Raw genomic sequence first — 23,823 nt, forward strand, 5'->3', positions numbered from 1 at the left:
CTCGCAAATGAAAACCTTTTATTTTCTGGATTTGGCATCCTCGAGGAACAAGCCTTTTGTCTCCGCTCTTATAAACGTGTAAGAATATTTGACAGATGTGTAATACGATTAACTGGACAAAGTGTATATATAATTAGTGAAAGAAATGATACTTGTGATGCTGTATATTGACTCTCGAACGAGTTCCAAAAAAGATCGGAAGTTGCACGATTATCTATGAAAAGTGCAGAGAAAAATAAATATACATATATATGTATACCTTTTTTGAAATAGCGCGCAAGTTTGTATTTGTATAAGCGATATGCGCACAATGAATTTTTCTCTTTCGTATATGCGTTGTCATATGTATTTAGAAATATATTCTGTGCAAGTATATCTATCTTTCCCTCCTTTTTCTTTTAATACAAACAAACTCGAGTTTTATTTCCAAACACATTTAAATTATAAACATTGACACATAGCTCTTGCAGCTAAAACGATAGCCAATAAATTCTTGAATATTCTATTATTTTCGGAAAAGCAAGAGGTTTTTTTACCGATTGACCGCCAGAGTTTATTTCTAGAGTTGCGTTCAAAAATCTATCATTAGAGTAGTGTTTGATTTACCAATTATCAGGCCAAGAGCAGTAAAGATATCTTCATTTTGATTGGTCAACATAGGAGGCGCTCGATCAATTTGGATAACTCGCGATATGTGATTTTTCTCTTGCTTACTCTCTATAAATGTTTTAGATTTTATGGTTATCATTGATCATTGCTGGTTTCGTGGTTATCCGGTTATTTCGCTTTTTCTGACGGATATAATCGAGGATAACTTTAGGCTAAAAATCGATATCAGAATTTCTAATCAAAGAAAAATGCCACTCATACAGAATTTTTTCAAACGTCACTTGCCGATAGTAAAGGCCGATGAGGGAGAGGAAGAATTGGTAGATCCGCAGAAAGTACTTCGTGTAAGTGATCCTATCATTACATAATATTGTTTTTTCAATAGGGATGCACATTATTAACTTTTTAGAAAAATAAAGGCACTCGTTAAAGTCAAAACCACTACTAGGACCACTTCAACTAAACTTTGACTTTAAGTTAATTTGGCAAGATTAATCAGCAAAAAAATATAATTATATAATTCATCTTTCCTATATTAAATAACAAATAATTATTCTATTTATATTTACAAAATACCACAGATATTTTATAAAATAACAATTGGATAACACACACATACATATATATGTATGTATAAAAATATATGTCATTTTAACCATAATAAATTTGAATTTTTATAAACAGTTATGGTTACTACAGATAACTTTATCACTACTAATAAATTAGGAATTAATTTTTAATATGTTTACAATAATTCAATATTACTTTGTATGATTATTTTAATTCTAATAAATTTTCTTATCATAGGAGCAATGCTCTCAAGAAGCAAAATGCAGCAATTTTCAAGAGAAATTGAATACATGCAATGATCGTGTTAATTCAAGATCCAACACAGAAGAAACTTGTCTAGAGGAACTTCTTGATTATGTGCAATGTGTAGATCATTGTGTTGCGAAGACTCTGTTTACCAAACTCAAGTAATTATATGATATTCCTAAAAAGCTGATTGTTATTCACAATGTTAAAGCTTAATTTCTCAAACATTGTATATATATATATTCAAATATTAGCAATAAAAAATTTAACTTATTAGAGATAAAAATGATATAGACACAATCTCTCCATCATCTGTATTTCAATTCTATTAATTAATTTTAACAAATTTTAACATGAACAATGTGTATGCAATAAGATACATAAAATATCAATGATATACAATTATGCACAGATTTTCGATTCAGTTCATATATATATCTGCTTTTTCCTTTCATATAAAAACATCGGAATGATCTATCAATTTTTATATATAAACTCTTAATTATGAAGGTTGAAGGGAACCAGTACCCAGTAATACATCGAAACAAATATTGCATACACGCACTGGCTTATTTAAACCAAATTTCAAAATCGGTACGTCCTGACCCGAACATTTGCTGCATAAAATACGTCCACAGTGCCGGCTGAAAAAAGAAAAAAGTATAATAATCTGTGCCATCTTAAGATTGACATATTTCAATTACTGTCATTAAAATATAAATCATTCATACCAATGATGCTTGCGCATTGTAAGAGAGAATTTCGTTCCACATTCTAAGCAGCAGTCTTTGTCAGACCATGGCGCTTCTTGCGTCAGAGAATCTAATAATCTGTATAATAACTGTTTCGTTGCTACTTGATAATTAAAGATTGTAATTCCATCTTTATTCATTGAACCTAAACATGCTCCAGCTTTTACCAATGTTCTACAAAGATTGCCATTACCCTTCATATATGCGATCAACAATGGTGTGTTTCCATCTAAGTCTGAAATAAAGATAGGACATACATGCATTTAATAAAAAAAAAATTACAATGTTTTTTTTTTATAATAACTTTAGTCTTCTTAAAAGAGAAAATTTATCACATCTTCTTTACCTGCGTTATTCACTGGATATTGCGACATGCATTCTAAAAATAGATCGCATATCGTTGCAGCATTATCCCTCGCGCATCTGGCTAATTCGTGTAGAGGATTACGACCCTTGAGATTCACAGCTTCCGCGTCCAACGTACACTCGGTCAATAATGTCCGCACCACTGATACATGACCTTCTCTTACAGCTACATGCAAAGCGTTATCACCATCCGCATTCACCGCGTCGAAGTTAATATTGTTCTATGCAACAAACGATTGATAATTTAACAACATATCTTAAATGCAATTAAATTAGGTACACTTAGTTTCGGTCAGTAACGGATTCTTTGCGTTTAAATAATTTGTCTTACTTGCAATAGCGCAGAGACAACAGTGGCGTGTCCTGCTTTAGCCGCTACATGCAGCGCAGTGTTCCTATTTGCATCAGTATCATTAACACGAGCACCCGCTAGTATTAAACTTCGCACTAACATCTCGTTTCCTAACATAGCGGCAAGATGCAGCGGAGGTGTTTGTGTAACGTCATGTATTCTTGAATTTACGTCTACCTATAATAAGAAAAACAGCGCTGTTATAATTACAGTTCTTTATGCATCAGTGCGTTATAATCGATGTAAATTAAACTCAAGTACTTGGATCGATAATAAAAACAGAATGCTCTCCATGTCACCCTTCTGTATGGCAGTATGTAAGAAGTTTCTGCCTTTATTGTCGTATTGTTCAGCGGCTTTTGGTAATCTTTCCAATATCGCTTGTGCAGCTTTATTGTTACGGACCGTCAGGGCGGTTGCGAATGGTGTAAGTCCTCTCTTATCCCTCTTGTTCAGATCTATATTTGGATGACACAGCAAAAGAGAGATTATCTGCGAATGCTGATTCTGTATCGCTACATGTACAGGTGTCTTTCCCTCCGCATCACGAGCGTTCACGTCGGCTCCGTGTTCAATGAGCGTTTGAACAACTTGCTCCAATCCCCATTGACAACACAAATGTAACGGCGTACATTCGTCTTTCGCCTCATCTCCGCCGGCACCGTCTGGACCAGGTCGTCTTGGAGCATTCAAATCGCATCCACTGCGATATAAATCATTATTTAAAAAAGAAACATTATAATCCAATATTGACAATATTTTAAATCGTTATCTATCGTGATATAAATAACGCGCGATTAAAAAATAGAATAGCAATTTTTTAATATAAATTTTTTTTGCAAACCTACGTTAATTTTTCATTTTTCTTCAGTAAAAAATTCACAGACTTACAATACCTTCTGATCAGAAACTGTGCGATATCCTCCTTATTATCATCAATTGCTCTGTGTAGTAATGTTTGCTGACAACCATCAGGACCAGGACCCCAACAATCAGTATCCGCTCCATATTTAACCAAAATTGACGCGGTGTCTTCCTGGTCCGAGTCTAAAGCGTCCCATAATGGACATCCTATTGAAGTATCTACACCTCGTCTACAAAGAGCTTCCACCACTTCACCCAGTCTACAATGTACGCACAGTTGTAGCGGCGTATCTCCATTGGCTGTTCTGCACATTTTGAAATAATATAATTTATTAATAACATTGACCTCGCAGTTATAAACATAGACATTTTTTGTAAGTTTTAATACTCACTTTGCATTCATATCAGCACCATTTTCTAACAGAAATATAGCGGTAGCTGAATCTTCCTTTAGTATTGCCTGATGCAACAATGTCAGGCCTTCCTTGTTACGTTCATTTACATCAGCTCCAGCTTTTATCAGAGCCACTACGATATCTTTGCCTTTTTTGAATGGTGTTTTTATAGCTAAGTTTAAAGGTGTCTCGTTCGCGTTATTCTTAATAGTCAATTGCGAATTCAAGCTAGAAGTATCTAATAATTCAATGACTATATCTGTGTATAGATTTGAGATGGCAAAATGAATCGGCGTGTCACCAGTGGAAAAGGTAACAACATCGGTTGACAATCCGTTTTTTAATAAAGCTCGACACAGATTTTTCAAGCCAACCTTGCATGCTTCGTGTAATATCGTGAATCCTTCGTTGTTGGTTTTCATTAAGTTATTTTTACAATAATCCACTAAAAATAGTGCTGCCTCTTCTCTACATTCTCGCGTCAAGATATGAAGCAATGTATCTCCAGTGGTGTTATAGGTCGGATTCGGTATAGCGCCTTTAGTTAACAATTTAGACGCAAAGTATTCGTTGAAAGGATCCGTTTTCATCGCGAAACATAATGGTGTATCATCTTCGTTTGTGGTTTCATCTATATCTATTCCTTTTGCCTCGATTAATAGATCAAACAGCATATCGTTTCTCTCAGAGATACAGCTATGAAGCGCAGTCCTGTAAGTATACACAAGTGAAAAATTATAATATTTGATATTAAATTACAGAGTACTACAAATCTTATTTCAAATTCCATGAATAATTGTTTAGCTTTTACATTATTCGGAATTACATCTTCGCACTTTAAGGAATAATATATTTACCATCCTCTATGATCTTGTAAATTTGGATCGATCCCTGCTTGAAGTAATCTTGATCCAACCGCTAACATGCTTTCTGTATTATGCTTTGCTACTAAATGTAAGGCAGTACAGCCTTCCAGTTGCTTAAGATCGGCTGTATTTTTCGCACTCTCGATAATGTTTACAGGCTCACATAACTTCTGTACATTGCTATTGTTTTCCAGTTGTTCGATTATAAATTCAGACGAATAAGAGTCTCCTTTTAAAATTGCTGAATGAAGAAGAGACAACCCTCTCGCATCCTTCGCACTCAAATTCGCTCCGTGTTCAACCAAGGTGCGAGCTAGGGATGGCTGACGACTTTTCAGAGCAACTTCTAAAGCAGTTTCTCCTTTGTGATCTACAGCATTGACTGCCTTTGGAAGCTGTAAAAATAATCACCTATTATTGAAGAAAATAAAAGATATTAGATGCACACTTAAAAAAAATTATAATAAAATATCAAAATTTTTTAAAGAAAAAAAGGGTCACTTTCTTAATATTTTAAACTATATAAATGTTCAGGAAGAGTTTACTCAGCAAAAAGATCAAATGTAGCCAAATATATAAGAACCAATAATGCAAAGAAAATATTATTCAAATAAATTATATTAATTATTTAGCTATGTCAGTGTTGATGTCACAATTATATTTATGTTTTTATAATAAAACAAATTCTATTAAAAAAATATAAATTAAAAACTTGCAAATATTGTGTGCATTTATTACAAAATAAATTATAAATTTTATTAAATGTTAATTAAAATGTTATAAAATATCATTGAATTTATAATACAAGTATAAAAATAATAAAAAAAAACGCGATACTTTTACTTTTTATAACAGATTCTTACAAAATTCTTAAAAAAAGATTAAGAGCGATATGAGAACCACTGACTATCAGCGCGTGTACCGTGCACGATGACCGCAATTTGCGTGTGTCTGTATGCGTGCATGCGTGCACGTGCACGCAGCTGTCATTGTGATCGAGGTGCTGGAATGGCACGAGCAACTTCGGTTCAGTGTGAAAAAGCGTTTATAGAGGAAGTGTACGGAGATTATTTTCTGATATATACATAGAGGAGGATGTAGGAATATTAAAGAACCGCCGAGGCAGATGACGTGGCCGGCGGTACATCCGACCGACCGTAATCGGCCGTCGACCAGTCGCTCTTTATGTGTTTTTACGAGAAAGGCGGAGAAAGATTCGGTGGTGACGATCATATGATCATATCGTGCTTGCCTCGCGAAAATAAGTTGTTACAATGCGTTACACGGCGCGTGCGAACGGTGTAATACTATGATAGGTGTATCATCATATGATCATGTGTTACTCTATTTGGTAACAGGATATAAGTAGATATACATATGTTTTAAGTATTGACAAGGTTGATGCGCCAATTTACGCTAATTAAGAAAATAAGACCAGAAAATTATGATTTAGAAACTTGGCACAAAAATAGACAAGACTTTCAACAGTGAAAGCTGACAGTTTTTAATAAATATTAAAGGTATCTATCTAAAATTAAAAAAAATTTATTTAGAATCATCTTGACACGTAAAAAAATTATCTTATATGAAATTTTTTGGTAATACAAGTGCTGTGTAGTAAACTATATATAAATAAAACAATTTTTGATAAAATTTAATTAAAAATCAAAGAATTAAATTTTCTAAATTTGTAATAAGAATGATAATAGGTTAATTATAGAGATAAAACGTTTCTATAAGATTTTAAAAAAGTAAGAACTACATTAAACATTAATTTTGAATATTGTTTCAGATTTTATTACTGCTGGAAATTAATCATCTAAATATCTCATTGTCAATTTAAATAATTATTTTTTGATAAGAGCTACAAATAATGTGAATAAAATGTGTAATTTTAAGCCAAACCTACAAATTATGATGTTATATATCAGTATTTTATCATGTACGCATGTTTTATTTTATCATATTTTGATTATAATTAATTATTATATCAGAGAAAAATAAATAAAATGAGATTAGAGATTAATATAATATAAAATTTATAGATATTTCACAAGCACAAGCAGAAGGTATTTCATGTTTTAAATGTTTTGTCTCAACGCCGACGAGACCACAAGACATAGATCTGCTTTGTTCCCATTTCGATGGGAGTGCTAAATTTCAGACATTTTGTCCAACTTCAACACTTTGTATGAAGAGAACTGTTAAATATAAATCTAAAAGTAGGTTAACAACACTAAGAGTAACAATTGATAATATAACTATTTAAAAATTTTTCTTTTAGCATCTGTAGTAACCACCGTTCAAAGAGACTGTGCACCACAGAAATATACTTCTCAGGTTTATAATGAAGCCAATAATCAGTGGTATAAAAAAGAAGAAATCATAACAACTGCTTATGACGAAGGTTGTTTTATAGGTGAACATAGGGGAGCACCAACTGGTCCACCCGAATATTGTTTTTGTAGTTTCCATTTATGCAATTCATCTCTTCCACAAATTGGGATATTTAACAAAATATATGGAACAATTTTAGCACTGCTGATTGTAATATTGATGTAAAATTTTTCAGTTCATGGCACACAATGTATTACTTAGAAGAAAGTTTAATGTGTAAGATATACAGTCTCTCCTTTTGATAATTATGAAAGTGATATCAGTTATATCCTTTGCAACAAATTGCAAATATTGTACTATATAATACAAAAATATTGATTTCTATCCAATATGAATGGCTATAAATATGAATAGCTAATTTATTTTTAAAAAATTGTTAAGTAATTTAATTTCAATTTTATGATTAAAATCTACATTTCTATTTACAAATTAGAATAATTGAATAAAATGATCAATAATTGATATTACAAAGATAAAAACATCTCTTGCTAGTCAATTTTAAATTATCTCGTGATAATTCTCTTAAATTAATTTACAATTTACATGAATTATATCTCAATAAATTATCTAGAATATTTCTATTTACAAAATATGTTGCAATGTATATAAACATATAAGTATATAAATCTATTTATGGCCAATCTTTTGTATAAATCTGATGTCTAAAATATTAATGAAATTAGAATTTGCTATAGCTATTATACATATAATTTTATTATATATGCATTTTTTGGAGAGCAAAAGATTTTTCTAATAGTACTCAATGACTGAACCTATTGTGCCTTGTTACAAGTCAATCTATTAAACTTAAAATTCTTGCTCTTTTACTATAGGTACATTATGATATTAAAAGCAAGAAATGTAAATTGTTTTCTTGTGAAATACTAAAATTGTAAGTTTTCTCATATGTCACCACTTTGACAGCAGACATGACAACTGATTAAAATTTATTAGGTTTTTTTATTAATCCACAGATAAATAAAAAAATTGTCTTGGATATATTTTATCAATCTATATTATCAAGTATGAAAGCCTAAATTTATTTCTATATTTCTGTATTAATGTATTTTGTAATAAAAATTCATATTTCTTGTTTTTGATGTCATGATTCAGTACATGATATAGCAGCATCAATAGGAGATCAAAAGTCTAAATCTGAATATGAAATAATTGATCAGGATCAAATTCGAAACTGCCGATTACTAGATAACAGCTCTAATATGCTAATCATTATTCACTGTACAATATTTTATTAATATTCGAAATTTCCAAGTGATCAAACCAAATTAGCTTTGTTCAAATTGTCTAAATTTTAATAGTTTACTTTGAACTATTCAAATACGTTTAATAATACAATTTGTTCTGTCTGAGTATCAACAACTATATTTGTTAACAAATAATAGATAGTGTAAAAAAAATTAATTAAAAAAATTAAAAAGTAATCCAAAGGAAGTCAAATAGTTTACATTTTTTTTTACTAGTAAAAAGTGTTGTAACTAATATTTTCAAATATTATTAAACAATAATAAACTAAAAATACTGAAAAAGAAAGCTATTTATATTTTAAATGTTTATCAAAACTTTGTGCAATACAAGTACTTAATATTCAAACCCTAGCTGTGAATATATAAATTGATAATATATATTAAAATCTTTAAAATATAATAAAATATAAACACAGAGAGATCATATTAAGTATCTGTACATTAACAGCACAGTATTTTCAAATTATTGTAAAATATATAAATTGTCATATGTATATGTATCATAATAAATTTAATTTTTATTTCAATAAAATTTACTTTAATGCTTATTGTATCATGTTTGACTTTTTAATTTTATCATAAAAAGAAAAAGAGACTCACCTCAGCATTATTTTCCACTAAGTATAGAAACACAACATCTTCGCGCATCAAACGTACCGCTGCATGTAAAGGATATTTACTTTTAGTTTGCAATAACTTGTATAGCAGAGAACCTGGCATCTCTTTGAAATCTTCGCCTGTTAAATCTTCCTGTAAATTATATAAATATTTCAGATAACAGAGACGATAATGTTATTATTACATTTGAAATATTATTGTAATTTTACCCAATGTGCTGAAATTAAGGAACTGCAATGCTCCTTTAACTTTACAGTACCCAATTCTTCAGCTGCTGCATACAATTCCACACAATCCTTTAATCCCACTGTCCCAATCAGATATCTTTCACATTGATCTACCATTTCTGACAATTGAAAGCTAGCTGCTGCTTTCATTAAGTCCAATGTTAAATGTTCTTGAGACACTTTGCCTGTATAAATCCATTTTAATAACACTAATGCCACCGTGCTATTTAAATTACTCCAATCTAAAAGTAATTATATAATAAATATATAATAATATATTAATAATGACAAATATAAAATAAACAGACATATAAATATATTACCTAAAACAGTTTTTTCAACAAGAGCTGCATCACTGAAGAAATCAGTTCTGGCAGACAATACAAATTTATGTGCCGGTATTTCTTGATCAATCAATTTTATATTTATATCACTGAAAGATTTTTTTCATTATAAATATTATATAATTCTATTTATTATTTTAAAAAAACACATATAAAGTTCCAAGTTATATACTAGATACCTATAACGATGTTGACAATATAAAGATGCTATAGTTGCCAAAAGCCTACTGACAAATCCACCCTCTTGCTTCTCAGCTATAGCAATAGCATACTCCTTTTGCAGTTCTATATTTGCATTGTACAAATTGACATATTGCTCTCGTAACAGAGACAAATGTTGCTGCCACTTTTGCGCTTCCGTAGAATCTTCTAAAACATATATACATAATTATTCTTCATGAAATGGTTTACAGCTAACTGCAAACTTACCCATAATTGAGAAGAGCTATCACGTCGAGAGTGTTTGACAGTCAGTTTCAATAATAATATTATTGCATGATGCAGTGTGCGCTGCACGCATTAATACACGTTCATCTACGCTGTGATCTGTCAAAGTAAAAAAAAAAAAAAAAAAAAGAAAAAAAAACAGCAAGGCTGATTATGACGGGATTATGAGAATCGTAAGCAAAGCGGCGATATCGGGAAAAAATGAAATTTCGGAAGAGAATCACGCGAGCCGGTAATCGGGACTCGATCGGGAGAAAACATAAAATATCATGCACCACACATATATCATATACACGCCCACGCTATCAGAACCATTACGGCATCTGTCATATCCACACACACACACACATACACGCACGCGCACGCAGTATATTTGATAAAAAGTGCATACACAGATCTCCGGGGAGTCACAGGTTCATGTTTTTAAATTATTCCCATTCGACTTGTACGGATAGATAACACGAATAGTGCGACATGCCGTGTCTCTCCAATTTCACTGCTCGGTTTGCAAAAATGCGGAAAAGATACGGTTAAATGGAATGCATTTTGAAAAAAAAAAAAAAAACAGCACATATACATACATTTACATAGTGTGTAAACGAGGATAAGAAGGGGACCGGCGGCCAAGATCGTACATGTAGTAATTGATTAATGAGCTTTAAATTCAAAGTCATAAATATCACGAGACGAATCGTGAGATGGTGAATGAACACATGTTTATAAATACATACTGTGTCATACAATTGGCGAGCAAATAGAGAATTCTTGAAGACCCGAAAACTTTTTGTACCGCTTACCGACTGGTGGAACAAAACGCTTCGAAGCATTTGTAGCGCCAAGTCGAATTAGAAGAAGGCGAGTGTCCAGCTTGCCGATTGGTCAATTGAATGGAGAACTTTCTTGATTGGTTGGACCAGTGGAAAATCCCAAGCATCGCTCGCTGTGAATGGCTGTGAATGCTCAATCGCAATGTGGTCAAAATCGAGCGGCCATAGATCAAAGAGTCCAAGTTATGTTATTTCAAGAGTTATTGTTTATGTCCACACATACACAATTATAACTGAGATTTGAAGAATTTTTATCACAATAATGTGTACACAAAATTTATATTCTGTGATATATTTGAAAAGTAAAATAAGTTAAAAAATGTTGAAAATATCGCTAATTTTTTAGTTTATATATATATGTATATATGTACACATTAAATTTGATATATTTGACATTTTTTAAGTTGTTGATAACTGTAGTGCATACATACGCGTAGATGTAATCTTTCTAATTCGTAGCTAAGTGATATCAGAATTAGTGTCCGGCCTTCGGCTGGTTGATTAGTTTGGGTAATGATTTGGGATTAATTCGCATTGATACCGATGAAAGGCGGTAAAGGAATCGTTATCATGATGTTTTGCCAAAATTGTGTACGTTGATATCGTTAAGAAAAACAGAAAAATGGGAGGAATAAGTTGGAGCGAATTATTCCCGGGAAGATGGAGTTCTGTCATATTTATTTCCTATATAGCTCTCTTTATAAACCAAGGTACACTGATAATATTATCATTTCCTGCGATTTTTATTTTGTCATAAATAATAAATCAGCAAAATGATAAAGTGTTATACATTAAAGTATTACTTATCTTAAAGTAGTAATTAAAATAATTAAAGTATTAATTATACTAATTAGTTTTGTCATGAAAGAACATTGTCAGAATTTATGACAATAATTTGCTATACAGGTATTCTTGTAACATGGTCTCAAAGAAGTGGCCGCTATGAATATAATACTGTAGCGGTTGTATTAATGACAGAAGTTTTAAAATTGATCATATCTACAGCACTTTATTGTAAGGAGTAAGTAAAATAATTTGAAAATTTAATTTGTACAATTATTTTACTTTTATATTAACTTATTTTAATTTACAGCAATAGTATTATAACTCTGCTTCAGGAGACAAAAAAGAATAAAAAAGGTGAGATTAAAATAACAGATAAAGAATTCCAGAAATTTGCGCTATAAATGTCTTATGTCGATTGAAATTCATATAGGGCTAAAGAAAATTTCTATCCATTTTAGTGCTTCTACTGTATATGATACCTGCATTTTTATACTGTCTCTACAACAATCTAGCATTTGTTAATTTGGCTAGATTTGATCCTACAACTTACTATATCTTGCTGCAACTTCGCGTTGTGCTTACAGGAATTATATTTCAAGTATATTGATGACATATTTTTTTAGTATAATAAAAGGATAATAAATATTGAATGAGGGTTTTATGCAAGAATTTTGATTTTTTTTTAGGTTATTTTTCGGAAAAAATTGTCTGCGATACAATGGTTTTCATTAGTAATTTTGACAATTGGTTGCATGGTAAAGCATTTTGATGTCCATGTCTTTGATACAGAATTTCATTTAGATATTTCTCTATTTCTAATTCTTATACAGGTATATTACATTCTATTGATTAATATTTGCATGACCTAAAACATGCTCGTTTTTCTGAAAAAAAATTTCTATTTTCAGACAACATGCTCTTGTTTAGCTGGTGTTTATAATGAGTACTTGCTCAAGCAGCAAGGTGCAGACATCGACATTTTTGTACAAAATGTATTTATGTATATTGACAGTATTATCTGTAATATTGTAGCAATTGTTTTATTAATAACATTTAAGAACAGTGTTAGCGATACATTTAGTAATATTGAAATCAGTACATCTTTGCAACCTAAAATAATATTAATTATGTTAAACAATGCAATTGTTGGAATAATAACAAGTTTCTTCTTGAAAACTTTAAATTCTATATTAAAGACTTTTGCTAGTGCAATGGAACTGATTTTTACAGCAGTGTTATGTTGGATTTTATTTAATATAGTTATTAATACAAATACTATCATTTCTATAGGCATGGTAAGTTTTGCCATTATTTTATATTCAAAAAATCCTGTACAAAACACTCAACCTAAAGAGACGACAGAAAGCAGGAAACTTTTAGTATAAACATACATGGTATCAACAGTTAAACAAATTTAATTAATAAATATGTGTGCCAAAATCAAATAAAATTATGAAACAAAGTGAGTATTATAAACAAAGTATGTATTACTATATTAATATTAAATTGTTAAAAGTTTTTTTCTTCATGATAACATAAGTTTTACATATTTTTGAAATTATGTTATATATGTATTATGTATGTATTATGTAATATATTCAATAAGTTAATTTTAATACAATGGCTTTAAAAATCACGACATAATTTTTTAGCAAATTAATAGAGAAGCAGATTCAAAGTTTTAAAATCTAATTAGCAATGTTTAATTAGATGTAATAAGATCTAATTAGGAATACTTTTGCTATTTAAAATTAAAGAAATCGTGTATATGTGTATTAAATTACAAAATTCAAATAACTTTATATTTTTTTACATTTAACTCTTTAAATACATATATTCAAAAATAGAGTAAATTAAGATTTATATGTAAATTATATATGGTACATATTTTGAGACATCAAATTTTTAACAATCTATGTAAATACTTCTTATATATATATATACTAGTTCACAATTCAATAAAGGAGTATAATGTGCAAATTAAAGAATTATTTTATTAAAATCTATATTATTTTTTATATTATACACGGCTTTTTTATTTATATATTTACATTTTCACCCCCAAAAAAAAACATGTTTCTAAGAGTTGTCAAGCTTTAGACACACACACGTTACTTTATATATACACACATACATACGTTTTAAACACAATCTTAAAAGTCAATTTTTTAATATTGTTCACATGTAATTTATTTATATTTTTTCTTTTCCAAATTATCTATTTGGAAGCTCGTACATGGAAAAGTTCTATCACATATACACATATGATGTGTACTACATATCAAGAAAGTTAAAAAATTATGTATATTGTTGCATATACATAAATTTACAGCAAATTTATAGTAATACTTAAACTATTAACAACATATATATGCATTCTCTAATCTTCTGATAAATTTTTTATAATTTGTAAATATTTAAATTGCTTTTTACATTATTTCAATTATTTTTAATTAACTTATATGAATATTATGAGTAAGTGTAGAAAAGCTATATTTTCAAATCATATTTAAATAACAGCCGCAAGAGAAAATTCATTTAACATAAGTATATTTGTTAGTAGAACATGTGTGAAGATCATTACCCTATACCTCGATTGGTATTGTCAGAGATTACAATCAAAGTAATGTAGTTATAAATTACTATAACTTATTTTACATATATATAATCTGTATAGTTTTGCATTTGCAATGTGTATGTATGCGTCTATATGTGTATATATATATATATATACACACACACACACATTGCAAATGCAAAACGATAGGATGTTCCTGAAATGTTGTCAGAAAATTTAAAATTTTATTTACTTGAAAATTTTATACCTTACATTTTGCGAATTAATGTTACGAAAAAAAATATTTTTTTAAATAAGTACAAATATTCATAAATATATATATATATATATATATATATATATATATATATATATATATATATATATATATATATATATATATACATATATATATATACACACACACAAGTTTTAGAAATATAATCTTTTTTTCAAAGTATTCTTTTTTTATGTAGTTTTTAAAATTACTTTTTGAAAAATGCTAGCAATAAACAAGTGTAAAAGATACAATTTGCTTGCAAACATTGCACTTAATAATTACTTACATAATTTCTACAAAAACATAACATGGCAATCTACAAAAAAAATGCAAGTTTTTATTATAATAGCAGATAATAAATATATTAAAATCTTATTAGGACCAAAATTGTCAATTAAATTAGTATTTTTGCTTTAATATTCATTTACATTATGTCACAACCAAGGAATAATTAATAATGTGCATTAGTTAGGCACATGTGTATTAAAAAGCAATATTAACTGTTAATTCTTTACTTTCCTTTCCTATTTTCCTATAAAATCTCAGTCTAATCAAATATAAAGTTTTAACTATCATTAGCATTGCGAAAGTTTTATGAAAACTGCCGTGCAACAAAAAAATTGAAGGCCTTTAGATATTCTAATAGAAATCTAAAATTCTCTCTATCTCTCTCTCTCTCTTGTATGGTTAATATAACAATTATATATAAATGTGATTTACAAAGTCATGAACGCATTGGTTTTTAGGTCAGTCATTCACCCTGATAGTGAGAAAAATTGTGAATATCTAAATAACCTACATAAAATCATTGTGTTAATGAAATATATAAAAAGTGATATAGAATCAAATTTCTGTTCATAACAAAATTATAATTTGTAGATAGGAAAAAACCAGCAATCAATATATTTTGTCAATAATCAGAATTATTTTTACATAATATTAAAGTGTCTGAATTTTTAATTTATTGTATATATCAATTATTTTATATTAATTTTAAGAGATGACTACATTTAATATAATGAAAAATATATACATAAGCAACAAAAATTAAAAATAACTATACAACAAAATTAAATACCTTTACACATTTCAAGACTGAATTTGTTAGAAAAGTTTTCATCAAAAATTGGATTTTATGATTTCTGTACAGTAATTCGAAATTTTTTTATAAAATATGTGTCTGTGATATTAATCTGACGTTTTTAATTGTTTCATAATTTGTTGCGTAATCAATTTAGTTGCTTCGCTTGCATTGGGTATAAGAAATTTGTCCATATCGGAAATAACCGTATCGTTATATTGCGTTGTACCGTATTTGAAAGTTATTAGATCAGCATGTCGCTTTCTCGACGTTATTTTAACGATACTCGTTAAGGGACGCTTCACGATTACATGTGCAGCACCTTTTCTTTCCGGGATTTCTCGTAGTACTATAAGATGACTATCGGTAACCAGTAGTTGACTGAAACAGAGGGAATGTGTGTGTGTAAGTGCGTCGTATTTATATGCAAGAAAAGATTTCGTTCTTGTTATATATTCACCTATCACAGAGATCACCATTGACCTTCACCTCTTGGCATTTAAAGGAATGTAATAGTTTAGGATCTTTCATCCATTGCTGTATAGATACTACTTCAATAGGCTCTTCACTTTCATTATTAGTCATAGTCATATCTACGAGAGATTTGTCAGATATAATTTATAGTTTTTTCTTATAAGTAATTTATATATAGAAACCGCATTTAACAATAGGTCGAAAAACCTACCTATCTCTTGATCATCGTCTATACTAAACACAGGCGCAGTTTTTCTTTGACGTTTAATATAGTCTAAATCTTTGCCATCTCTCTTTTCCGTATTACTATTGACGTTCGCCGTAGGATTAACAATATAATCGAATAGCTTTCCTTTTACTTCTTGACTCTTTAACTTCATAGCTAATCCGATTTTTCCCAAAAGATCAGAATTGTTATTTTTAACTTTCACCGGACTCGCTTCGTTTGAATTTTCTTCCAACATGTTAGCATTACACACTAGACAATGTTGCGAGTTGTGATCGACAAGACTTGATACTACTTCATCACCGAAATATTCATGAATAGCTGAAAACAAAATAAAATATATAATGATATAAATATATGATTCAAAGTAAAAAATTAGTAGAAATGTAGTTCACCTTGATACCCAGAAGTGACCATGCTCACGTATTGTGTATGCTTTTGTAAAAAGGATGCTACTACCATATGCGTATAACGATCTTCCTCTTGTCTACCACTTCCCAGAAAACAAAGATGTTCTCCACCAGCTTGCGAGCCAACAGCTAGCGCTTGTCGTTGAGCTTGCAGTAAACCTTGCACTGCTGTCGCAAAAGCAGCAGGTTCTTGAAGCATCTAAAAACATATAAATATATTTCAGCTTTTGTATTTGTTTTGAATCTTAAATATATGTAAAAAAAATTAAAGTCTGTAAATATATATACTTTAGAAAGAAGTTAAAAATATTGATTTGATAAATTTAAAGTCTTTAAACAAATATTCTTATAATTGATAATATTTACCAAATTACAATCAAGATGAAAAGCTGTTGGTAAATGGCCTGCATTATACTGTTCTGCAGGTCTACAGTCTACAAGAAAGAATCTAACAGTCTCGACAGTATTAGGTATGGATGGAGCTTCAATAGCATTTTCTACTAATTCTTGCGCCGATACTGGCAAGCACAATGCATGAGATATTAACTTTTCGTCAGAATTTTCGCCAAACATTATAGGATACAAATCTTGTTTAAAAGACGTTGGTGTTTTCATTGCATAGTATTGTGCTAAGGAACAGAAATCGGTTACGTCCTCTGCTTCTAGAGCACATGGCATTATTGCTATGGCATCTATTATATTTTGTTTGTCCTCGTCCTTCATACTTAAAATTTGCTCTCTACAAAGATAAAAATTAGATTATATAATGTTATTAACAAATATAATCAAATACTAATTCAATTAACATTCACCTGGCATTTATAATCATAATAAGCGAGAGAAACAACATGAAAAATGGATCAGCTTGCATAAAGTACAGATCCCACATAGTACAGATTGCTGGCAATGAACAAACACCAGCAAATAATGTATTCATCCATACTTTTGTGTATTGATCAGGTGATATCCTTTTTGTATCCAAAAACGAGCACAATTCTGGTTCATGATAAAGCAGCAGTAATCTTAAAACTGAGCTGTATGTTTCGCCTCTAAAAGAACATATATTGTAAGAAAAAAAAATAATTGATTTTACATTAACACAACCCTTGCTAACAAGATTGGTTAATAAAAAAGATAATGTTTAATTTTATTTAGTAATCTTCTATATATATATATATATATATATGATACCTTGGGATATAGACATCTCTTATTGCCTCAAAAAGATTGTATGTTGCAGCGCGTGGTAATTTTAAAGCTATTAAAGGACCCAATAACTCTATCCATCCATTTCCTCTTTCGTATTGTTTGCATTTACTTTTACAATAAAATGTTAATATAGATTCAAGATCAGAAACTACAGAGACTTTATCTTCATCATCATTGCCAAGTTTTGCTGGAATATTTAAAAATATTAAAAGTATATTAGTAATATAAACAAAATAAATATAAATATAAATAAGACCGATTAAGAAACTTATGTAATATCCTTTTTGCATACTTACCAACTAATTGTTGACAGTCATCACGGATTATATTTTGTTCAGGTAAATCAAAAACTTCATTAAACTGGCTCAATTGATCACGCCGATCAGTGACATAGAGACAAGCCTGCCAAACATCGGGTCTTAAATTTGTAGGGATTGGTTGGCCTTTACAAATGGCATATATATCAGATGCAGATGGTGCTTCTGTATCAAGAAGCGCTACTTCCAATTCTGATATCCTGAAATAATAAAGACCTAATTTAGAGATAAAACTAAACAAAAAATCTATTATTTGCTGAATGCTATGTAAAAAATAAAAATGCGTATAAAATAATTGTATATACATAATAGGCAGGCATATGCAATCTGCATGAACATAACAATAATTAGCGCATACTAATTAGCAAACTTTTAAATTATATCACACTTTTCTGCTACATTCTATTGCTCTTCGTATAAAATAACGATTACGTAATATACGTGTAACATTACGTTCAAACTTCTTTACATACAAATTATAATATTATAAACTATATATATCGCAAAATACGAGCGTAATAGAAATCTCGATTCGAGAACGATTAACCATAATATTATTATATATTAATACAATGGTGTTCGCGTTTATGGCAAAAAAGTGTGATATTCCTCAATAAGATAACAAAAAAAAACTTTGTTTTATCAGCTTACCAGGTGTTTTCATCCTCTTGTAGTGCCATTGTAGTAATAAATGTCGCAGCGAAGAATTTCGATATGTGCAACAATATGCAAAATTCGATGTCTGTTAAAATTGTTTATGATGAAAAGAACACTTTCGATCGCTTAACATGCTTTGAAGCGAAAACTTTCATATTTTGCGAGTTTTTTCAGTTGCAATGGATTAGCAGTGGCATAGTATTTGATAAAACGTAACTGCTGTTGACAGATCGTCGCCATCTTTCCGGCTAGAAATGTTTATCGTCAGTCGATATTATCAAAATATTTTTTCAAAATGACAAGCCTGTTCTCTATAACTCATCTGCTATAAAGTGTACAGAATGTATAGCATTCATATAAAATAAAAAAATAAATATTTACAAAGCGTTCAAAACATATATAATACATATAAAACGCAATATTACACGATCGATTATCAAATAAAATTAATTTTCGAAATTCTCCATTTGAAATAATGCTTTCTTCTTATCTATACAATTCTTATCATATAAATATAAAAAATTGCGCACAGTTGTACTGCGTTGCAATTGGTTACAATTTACATGTTCTGCAAGGTCTCCGAATGATTCTTCAGTAATATTTGTCAAGAGGGCGCGGCGAAATTTCACTCTCGTCTCGTGTCTCGTGAGCCGTCGTGAAATGTGAAATAGCATTATTTCGTCGATGGTCGGTGTCAGGAACGATCGAGAGGATCGTGTGCAACGCGAAACAAGAAGGACGCGACAACGCCACCAGATCTGGCATAAACGCACGCGCGTGCATCCGTATCCGCATGGTCGTTGTCGCTTGGACTTGGCCTTTTGTCGCCGCTTCGCCAATTACATAGGTGAGAAATTCGCGGTCGTCTGCATCGTGGTGCCGGTGTCGCATCGTGAATCGTGTCCACGCGCGAATAATAATTCCCGGTCGAAGAAGAAATTATGACGGCCACGAGTGGCGTGGCTGGCAGCAGTCCGCTGCCCAAATGGCAACTCGCCCTGGTGGTCGGGGCACCGGTCGCCCTCGGCCTCGGCTACATGTATTACAAGAATAAGAATAACAGCGACAGCGATAGAGTCAGTAAATCGGAACGTGACAAGTGCAGAAGCGGCGCGACGTCATCCAAGACAAACGGGGCGTCCGCCGACAAGCAGATCTCCATCGACGGCGACTGTCCACCGAAAGTGCCTTCCCCCGTGATTGAGTCGAAGGTTAAGAGATAATAGATTATGTCACTCTATCGAAGTCATTTAACTAATGAGGATTGTTAAGAAAAAAAAAAAGATAAAATATTTTATATTGTATTTTTCAATTGTTGATAAGCTTCATTAATGATAACGTAAATTTATGTATATGTACTAATGTATCTTCTCCATTAACGAGTCATAAGTAGAATTTTGTTGCATTATTGCTACTGTTATTACAAGCGATCATTTTCAGCAAATAAAAGTATCTGTAAATATATAAATGATATAATTTAGTAACAAGTATCAATTTTGCATTCAAATGAGAGTTTTGAAAAACTATGGAATAAATCCTGACAAATGGATTTTGTCATATATTTGTTTATCTTTAAAAAAAAATATTCAATTGATCAAAGAAATAATTATCTACATGATCATAATGATCATGGTTTCCACAACTATAAATTTCATATATATTTTTAAATTACCATTAGTTATACATATATGATAGATACAGAATATGACTCATATAAACTTTTATTCTAGACTCCTATACAACAGGCCCAACAATATAAGCTTCAAGGAAATATACAATTCAAAATGGGAAAATATGATGAAGCCATATTACAATATAATAAAGCAATTGATATTTGTCCAAGTGAAAATAAAGAGGATCTTGCAACTTTTTATCAAAATAGAGCAGCTGCGTACGAACAATTGGTAATATAATTAATTGTAATAATAGTGAATACAGTATACAAATGTAATACTTGTCGATTGCTTGAATTAACTGTATATATTATAATTACTTTATTATAAGTTCTTATTCATTATAATAGTAAACTTGCAGAAAAAATATAGTGCTGTAAAGGCAGATTGTACAAAAGCATTGGAATTAAATCCAAAATATGCAAAAGCTTTGTTACGTCGAGCGCGTATTTTCGTAGAAATAGGAGATTTAGAAGCTGCCTTGGATGATGTCACTGCCGTATGTAATGATGAAGGTTATTCTAACTTGACTTCTCTTCAAGCAGCGGATACAATCTTGGGAAAGCTTGGTGAGTTATATACATGTGAAAACATTTTGTTATTAAATAAAATCCTGTTTTTTACAAATAAAAAAAGTAAAAAGATTGAATAATAAAGTAAAAATTATTTTCAGGAAAGAAACATGTTCAGGAAAATTTAGCAAACAAAAAATTCATAATGCCAAGCAAACATTTCATCAAAACTTTCATTATATCTTTTCCTAGTGATCCAGTATTCACTAGACTTCAACATCCAGAAGATATTCCAAAGTAAATATTAGCAGAAGAGCTATAGTAATTATGATATTTATGATTTTTTTAAATTTAATTGTAATGTTAATTTATTATTATTCAATTGTCACAGATTTTTGAAAAAACCATTACAAGCATTAAAAAATGAAGAGTACGATGATATAATACCATTGTGCACAGAAGTTATTAAAAGTTCCGAATTTAACATGTTACCTTCATCTAAAATGGAAGTATTACTTTTAAGAGGTACATTTTATCTTCTCTTGGGCAATTACGATGCTGCAACTCAAGATTTCGAGAGTATATTAAATAGCGAAGAAACGTCCAAAGATATGAAAGTAAACGCCCTAATAAAAAGAGCGACTTTACATCTGCAACTTGACAATCCAGACATGTCTTTCAAGGATTTTGAACTAGCTATTAGTATGAATCCCAATTCTGGTGATATTTATCATCATAGAGGACAGGTATTACACATTTTCCTGTTGTATGTTTTTAGGAGAGTAAGATTATATATTGTAAAATAATTTAACAACAATAATTTTCAATAATACTATTTTTTCAATTCAGGTGAATTTAAGCATGAGCAAAATAGTTGAAGCTAAAAGCGATTATGAAAAAGCAATTCATTATATACCTAACTTTTGTGTTGCTTATGTGCGAAAATGTTACACAGATTATCGTTGTGCAATCATCGACAGAGATGTGGAATTAGTCGAATTAGCAATAAAAGATATTGAGAAAAGTTTCATAAAATTCCCGGATCATTCTGAATGTTATATGATATATGCTCAGGTATGTACCTATAATTTCATAATATTGAAAAAAATATTGTAAATTAAAAAAAAACAGAGTAAATAATAAATTATTACCATCACTTTATATATTTATATTCTATATATATTGAAAACATTTTCAATAATTATTATAGATTATGGCTGAAACTCAACAATACAACAAAGCGGATATGTATTTTACTAAAGCAATAGAGAAAGATCCAAAGAATGCAGAAATTTACGTGCACAGAGGCTTCTTACAATTACAATGGGACAATAATCAAGATAAAGCTGTGGAATATTTTCACAAAGCACTAGAAATAGATGACAAATGTCAGCGTGCATATGAATCTTTAGGAAGTGTCGAAGTGCAAAGGTACTTTTTTTTAATGCATTCTTTATAATTAAAATTTGTATGTTTTGTGAATATATTTTTATCACTAATTATGTTTTTTTCTTATAGAGGAAACATGGAGGAAGCAATAAGATTATTTGATAAAGCTTTGGAATTGTGTCGTTCATCCATAGAACTCATACATATATACAGTCTGAGAGATGCTACAAAAGCGCAACTTAATTTACAGAAGAGATCGGGTGTAGATATTATTCGGGCACCTTCTCGATTCATCTCTATCTAATCTCGAATTCTATGTCTTAAATTATCAAAAAATGAAGATAATAAAAAAGTATGCACTGTTACCAAATCTAAAGGATCAAATTTTGTATTAACGTGTATCCATCTTCATCACACAGGGTATCAAAAGAACTGCATAGGAATATACAAGTAACTTGTTGCATGTATGTTTATTATTTTATCTTAAAAGACTGTGTGGAATTTATATAATTGTACTTTATTTTTAATTGCATTTCTGATTTGCACAAAAAAGGTTTAGTGATGTAAAAAATGTGTTTGTGGAGCCATCAAAACTTTAAAGTACTTATTATAAATTAACAAATTGATATTTATAGAAACCTTTTTTAGAACGAGTTTTATTTGTAATTTTTATCGGCATTGTGTTAATACACGCAAATATTAAAATTTGATAAATTTAAATTACTTTGTAATTCTCGAATTTTAAAAAAACAAAGCATATTAATACCATTTACGCAAAATATTTCATAATAAATTGAAAAAAAATGAAAAACAGTAGCCTATTATTAAAAGCATGAATTTTTTTGTATTATTTTGTATATAGAGTCAAATAATAATAAAAAATAATTATTAATTATGTACAATTGTAACATATAATAAGAATTATGTACAATTGTAACATATAATAAGAAATTTATATGAAAATATGTATTTACTCATTCTTTTTTATCCTGTAGAAAATAAAAAAAATTCATTAATAAATTGACTATTTTTAATATATTTTGGTACAGAATGGCATCATCATGTAAAATTTGAAAATAGACCTATTAAATTCTACAATAAAGAAGT

The 23,823-nt window shown here is 29.8% G+C and overlaps 6 protein-coding genes across 9 annotated transcripts; 4 read left to right on the forward strand and 2 right to left on the reverse strand.

The window, feature by feature from the left end:
* The first annotated feature begins 727 nt into the window (after positions 1-727).
* Positions 728-1,711, forward strand: Uqcr-11 (Ubiquinol-cytochrome c reductase 11 kDa subunit). The gene is made up of 2 exons (XM_072898713.1): positions 728-953; positions 1,417-1,711. Exons 1-2 carry the CDS (start codon positions 738-740, stop codon positions 1,588-1,590), a joined length of 390 nt encoding a protein of 129 aa, XP_072754814.1. The 5' UTR covers positions 728-737; the 3' UTR covers positions 1,591-1,711.
* Positions 1,712-1,718: 7 nt separating this feature from the next.
* Positions 1,719-11,128, reverse strand: LOC140669154 (rabankyrin-5). Of its 3 annotated transcripts, XM_072898706.1 has the most exons (15): positions 10,900-11,040; positions 10,710-10,814; positions 10,301-10,417; positions 10,051-10,240; positions 9,851-9,960; positions 9,510-9,769; positions 9,283-9,432; positions 5,012-5,415; positions 4,152-4,865; positions 3,792-4,064; positions 3,157-3,598; positions 2,875-3,072; positions 2,524-2,764; positions 2,157-2,412; positions 1,719-2,069 (listed from the first exon to the last, which is right to left on the reverse strand). In XM_072898706.1, the coding sequence occupies exons 3-15, from the start codon at positions 10,302-10,304 to the stop codon at positions 1,928-1,930; spliced, it is 3,384 nt and encodes a 1,127-aa protein (XP_072754807.1). In that variant the 5' UTR covers positions 10,305-10,417; positions 10,710-10,814; positions 10,900-11,040; the 3' UTR covers positions 1,719-1,927. The 3 variants fall into 3 exon arrangements, with proteins under 3 accessions (XP_072754807.1, XP_072754810.1, XP_072754809.1); XM_072898709.1 differs by lacking the exons at positions 10,710-10,814; positions 10,900-11,040 and adding an exon at positions 11,050-11,128; XM_072898708.1 differs by lacking the exon at positions 10,710-10,814 and having other exon boundaries at positions 10,900-11,041.
* LOC140669157 (uncharacterized) lies at positions 5,962-9,235 on the forward strand. Its single transcript, XM_072898712.1, has 4 exons — positions 5,962-6,540; positions 6,813-6,962; positions 7,066-7,242; positions 7,305-9,235. Exons 2-4 carry the CDS (start codon positions 6,905-6,907, stop codon positions 7,580-7,582), a joined length of 513 nt encoding a protein of 170 aa, XP_072754813.1. The 5' UTR covers positions 5,962-6,540; positions 6,813-6,904; the 3' UTR covers positions 7,583-9,235.
* Senju (UDP-galactose transporter senju) lies at positions 11,042-13,379 on the forward strand. The gene is made up of 6 exons (XM_072898710.1): positions 11,042-11,855; positions 12,052-12,166; positions 12,239-12,285; positions 12,390-12,529; positions 12,618-12,761; positions 12,840-13,379. Exons 1-6 carry the CDS (start codon positions 11,768-11,770, stop codon positions 13,314-13,316), a joined length of 1,011 nt encoding a protein of 336 aa, XP_072754811.1. The 5' UTR covers positions 11,042-11,767; the 3' UTR covers positions 13,317-13,379.
* Positions 13,380-15,057: 1,678 nt separating this feature from the next.
* Positions 15,058-19,390, reverse strand: Tbc1d23 (TBC1 domain family member 23). Its single transcript, XM_072899442.1, has 9 exons — positions 19,137-19,390; positions 18,465-18,685; positions 18,151-18,355; positions 17,772-18,008; positions 17,326-17,698; positions 16,945-17,158; positions 16,535-16,870; positions 16,310-16,442; positions 15,058-16,230 (listed from the first exon to the last, which is right to left on the reverse strand). Exons 1-9 carry the CDS (start codon positions 19,163-19,165, stop codon positions 15,957-15,959), a joined length of 2,022 nt encoding a protein of 673 aa, XP_072755543.1. The 5' UTR covers positions 19,166-19,390; the 3' UTR covers positions 15,058-15,956.
* A 333-nt stretch (positions 19,391-19,723) lies between these two features.
* Tom70 (translocase of outer membrane 70) lies at positions 19,724-23,513 on the forward strand. Of its 2 annotated transcripts, none has more exons than XM_072899448.1 (8): positions 19,724-19,989; positions 20,873-21,046; positions 21,177-21,384; positions 21,489-21,624; positions 21,719-22,073; positions 22,177-22,401; positions 22,538-22,758; positions 22,846-23,513. In XM_072899448.1, exons 2-8 carry the CDS (start codon positions 20,927-20,929, stop codon positions 23,018-23,020), a joined length of 1,440 nt encoding a protein of 479 aa, XP_072755549.1. In that variant the 5' UTR covers positions 19,724-19,989; positions 20,873-20,926; the 3' UTR covers positions 23,021-23,513. The 2 variants fall into 2 exon arrangements, with proteins under 2 accessions (XP_072755549.1, XP_072755548.1); XM_072899447.1 differs by having other exon boundaries at positions 19,727-20,353; positions 22,846-23,501.
* Positions 23,514-23,823: the final 310 nt, after the last annotated feature.

The sequence above is a fragment of the Anoplolepis gracilipes genome, chromosome 9 (assembly GCF_047496725.1).
Source record: "Anoplolepis gracilipes chromosome 9, ASM4749672v1, whole genome shotgun sequence".
NCBI lineage: Eukaryota > Metazoa > Arthropoda > Insecta > Hymenoptera > Formicidae > Anoplolepis > Anoplolepis gracilipes.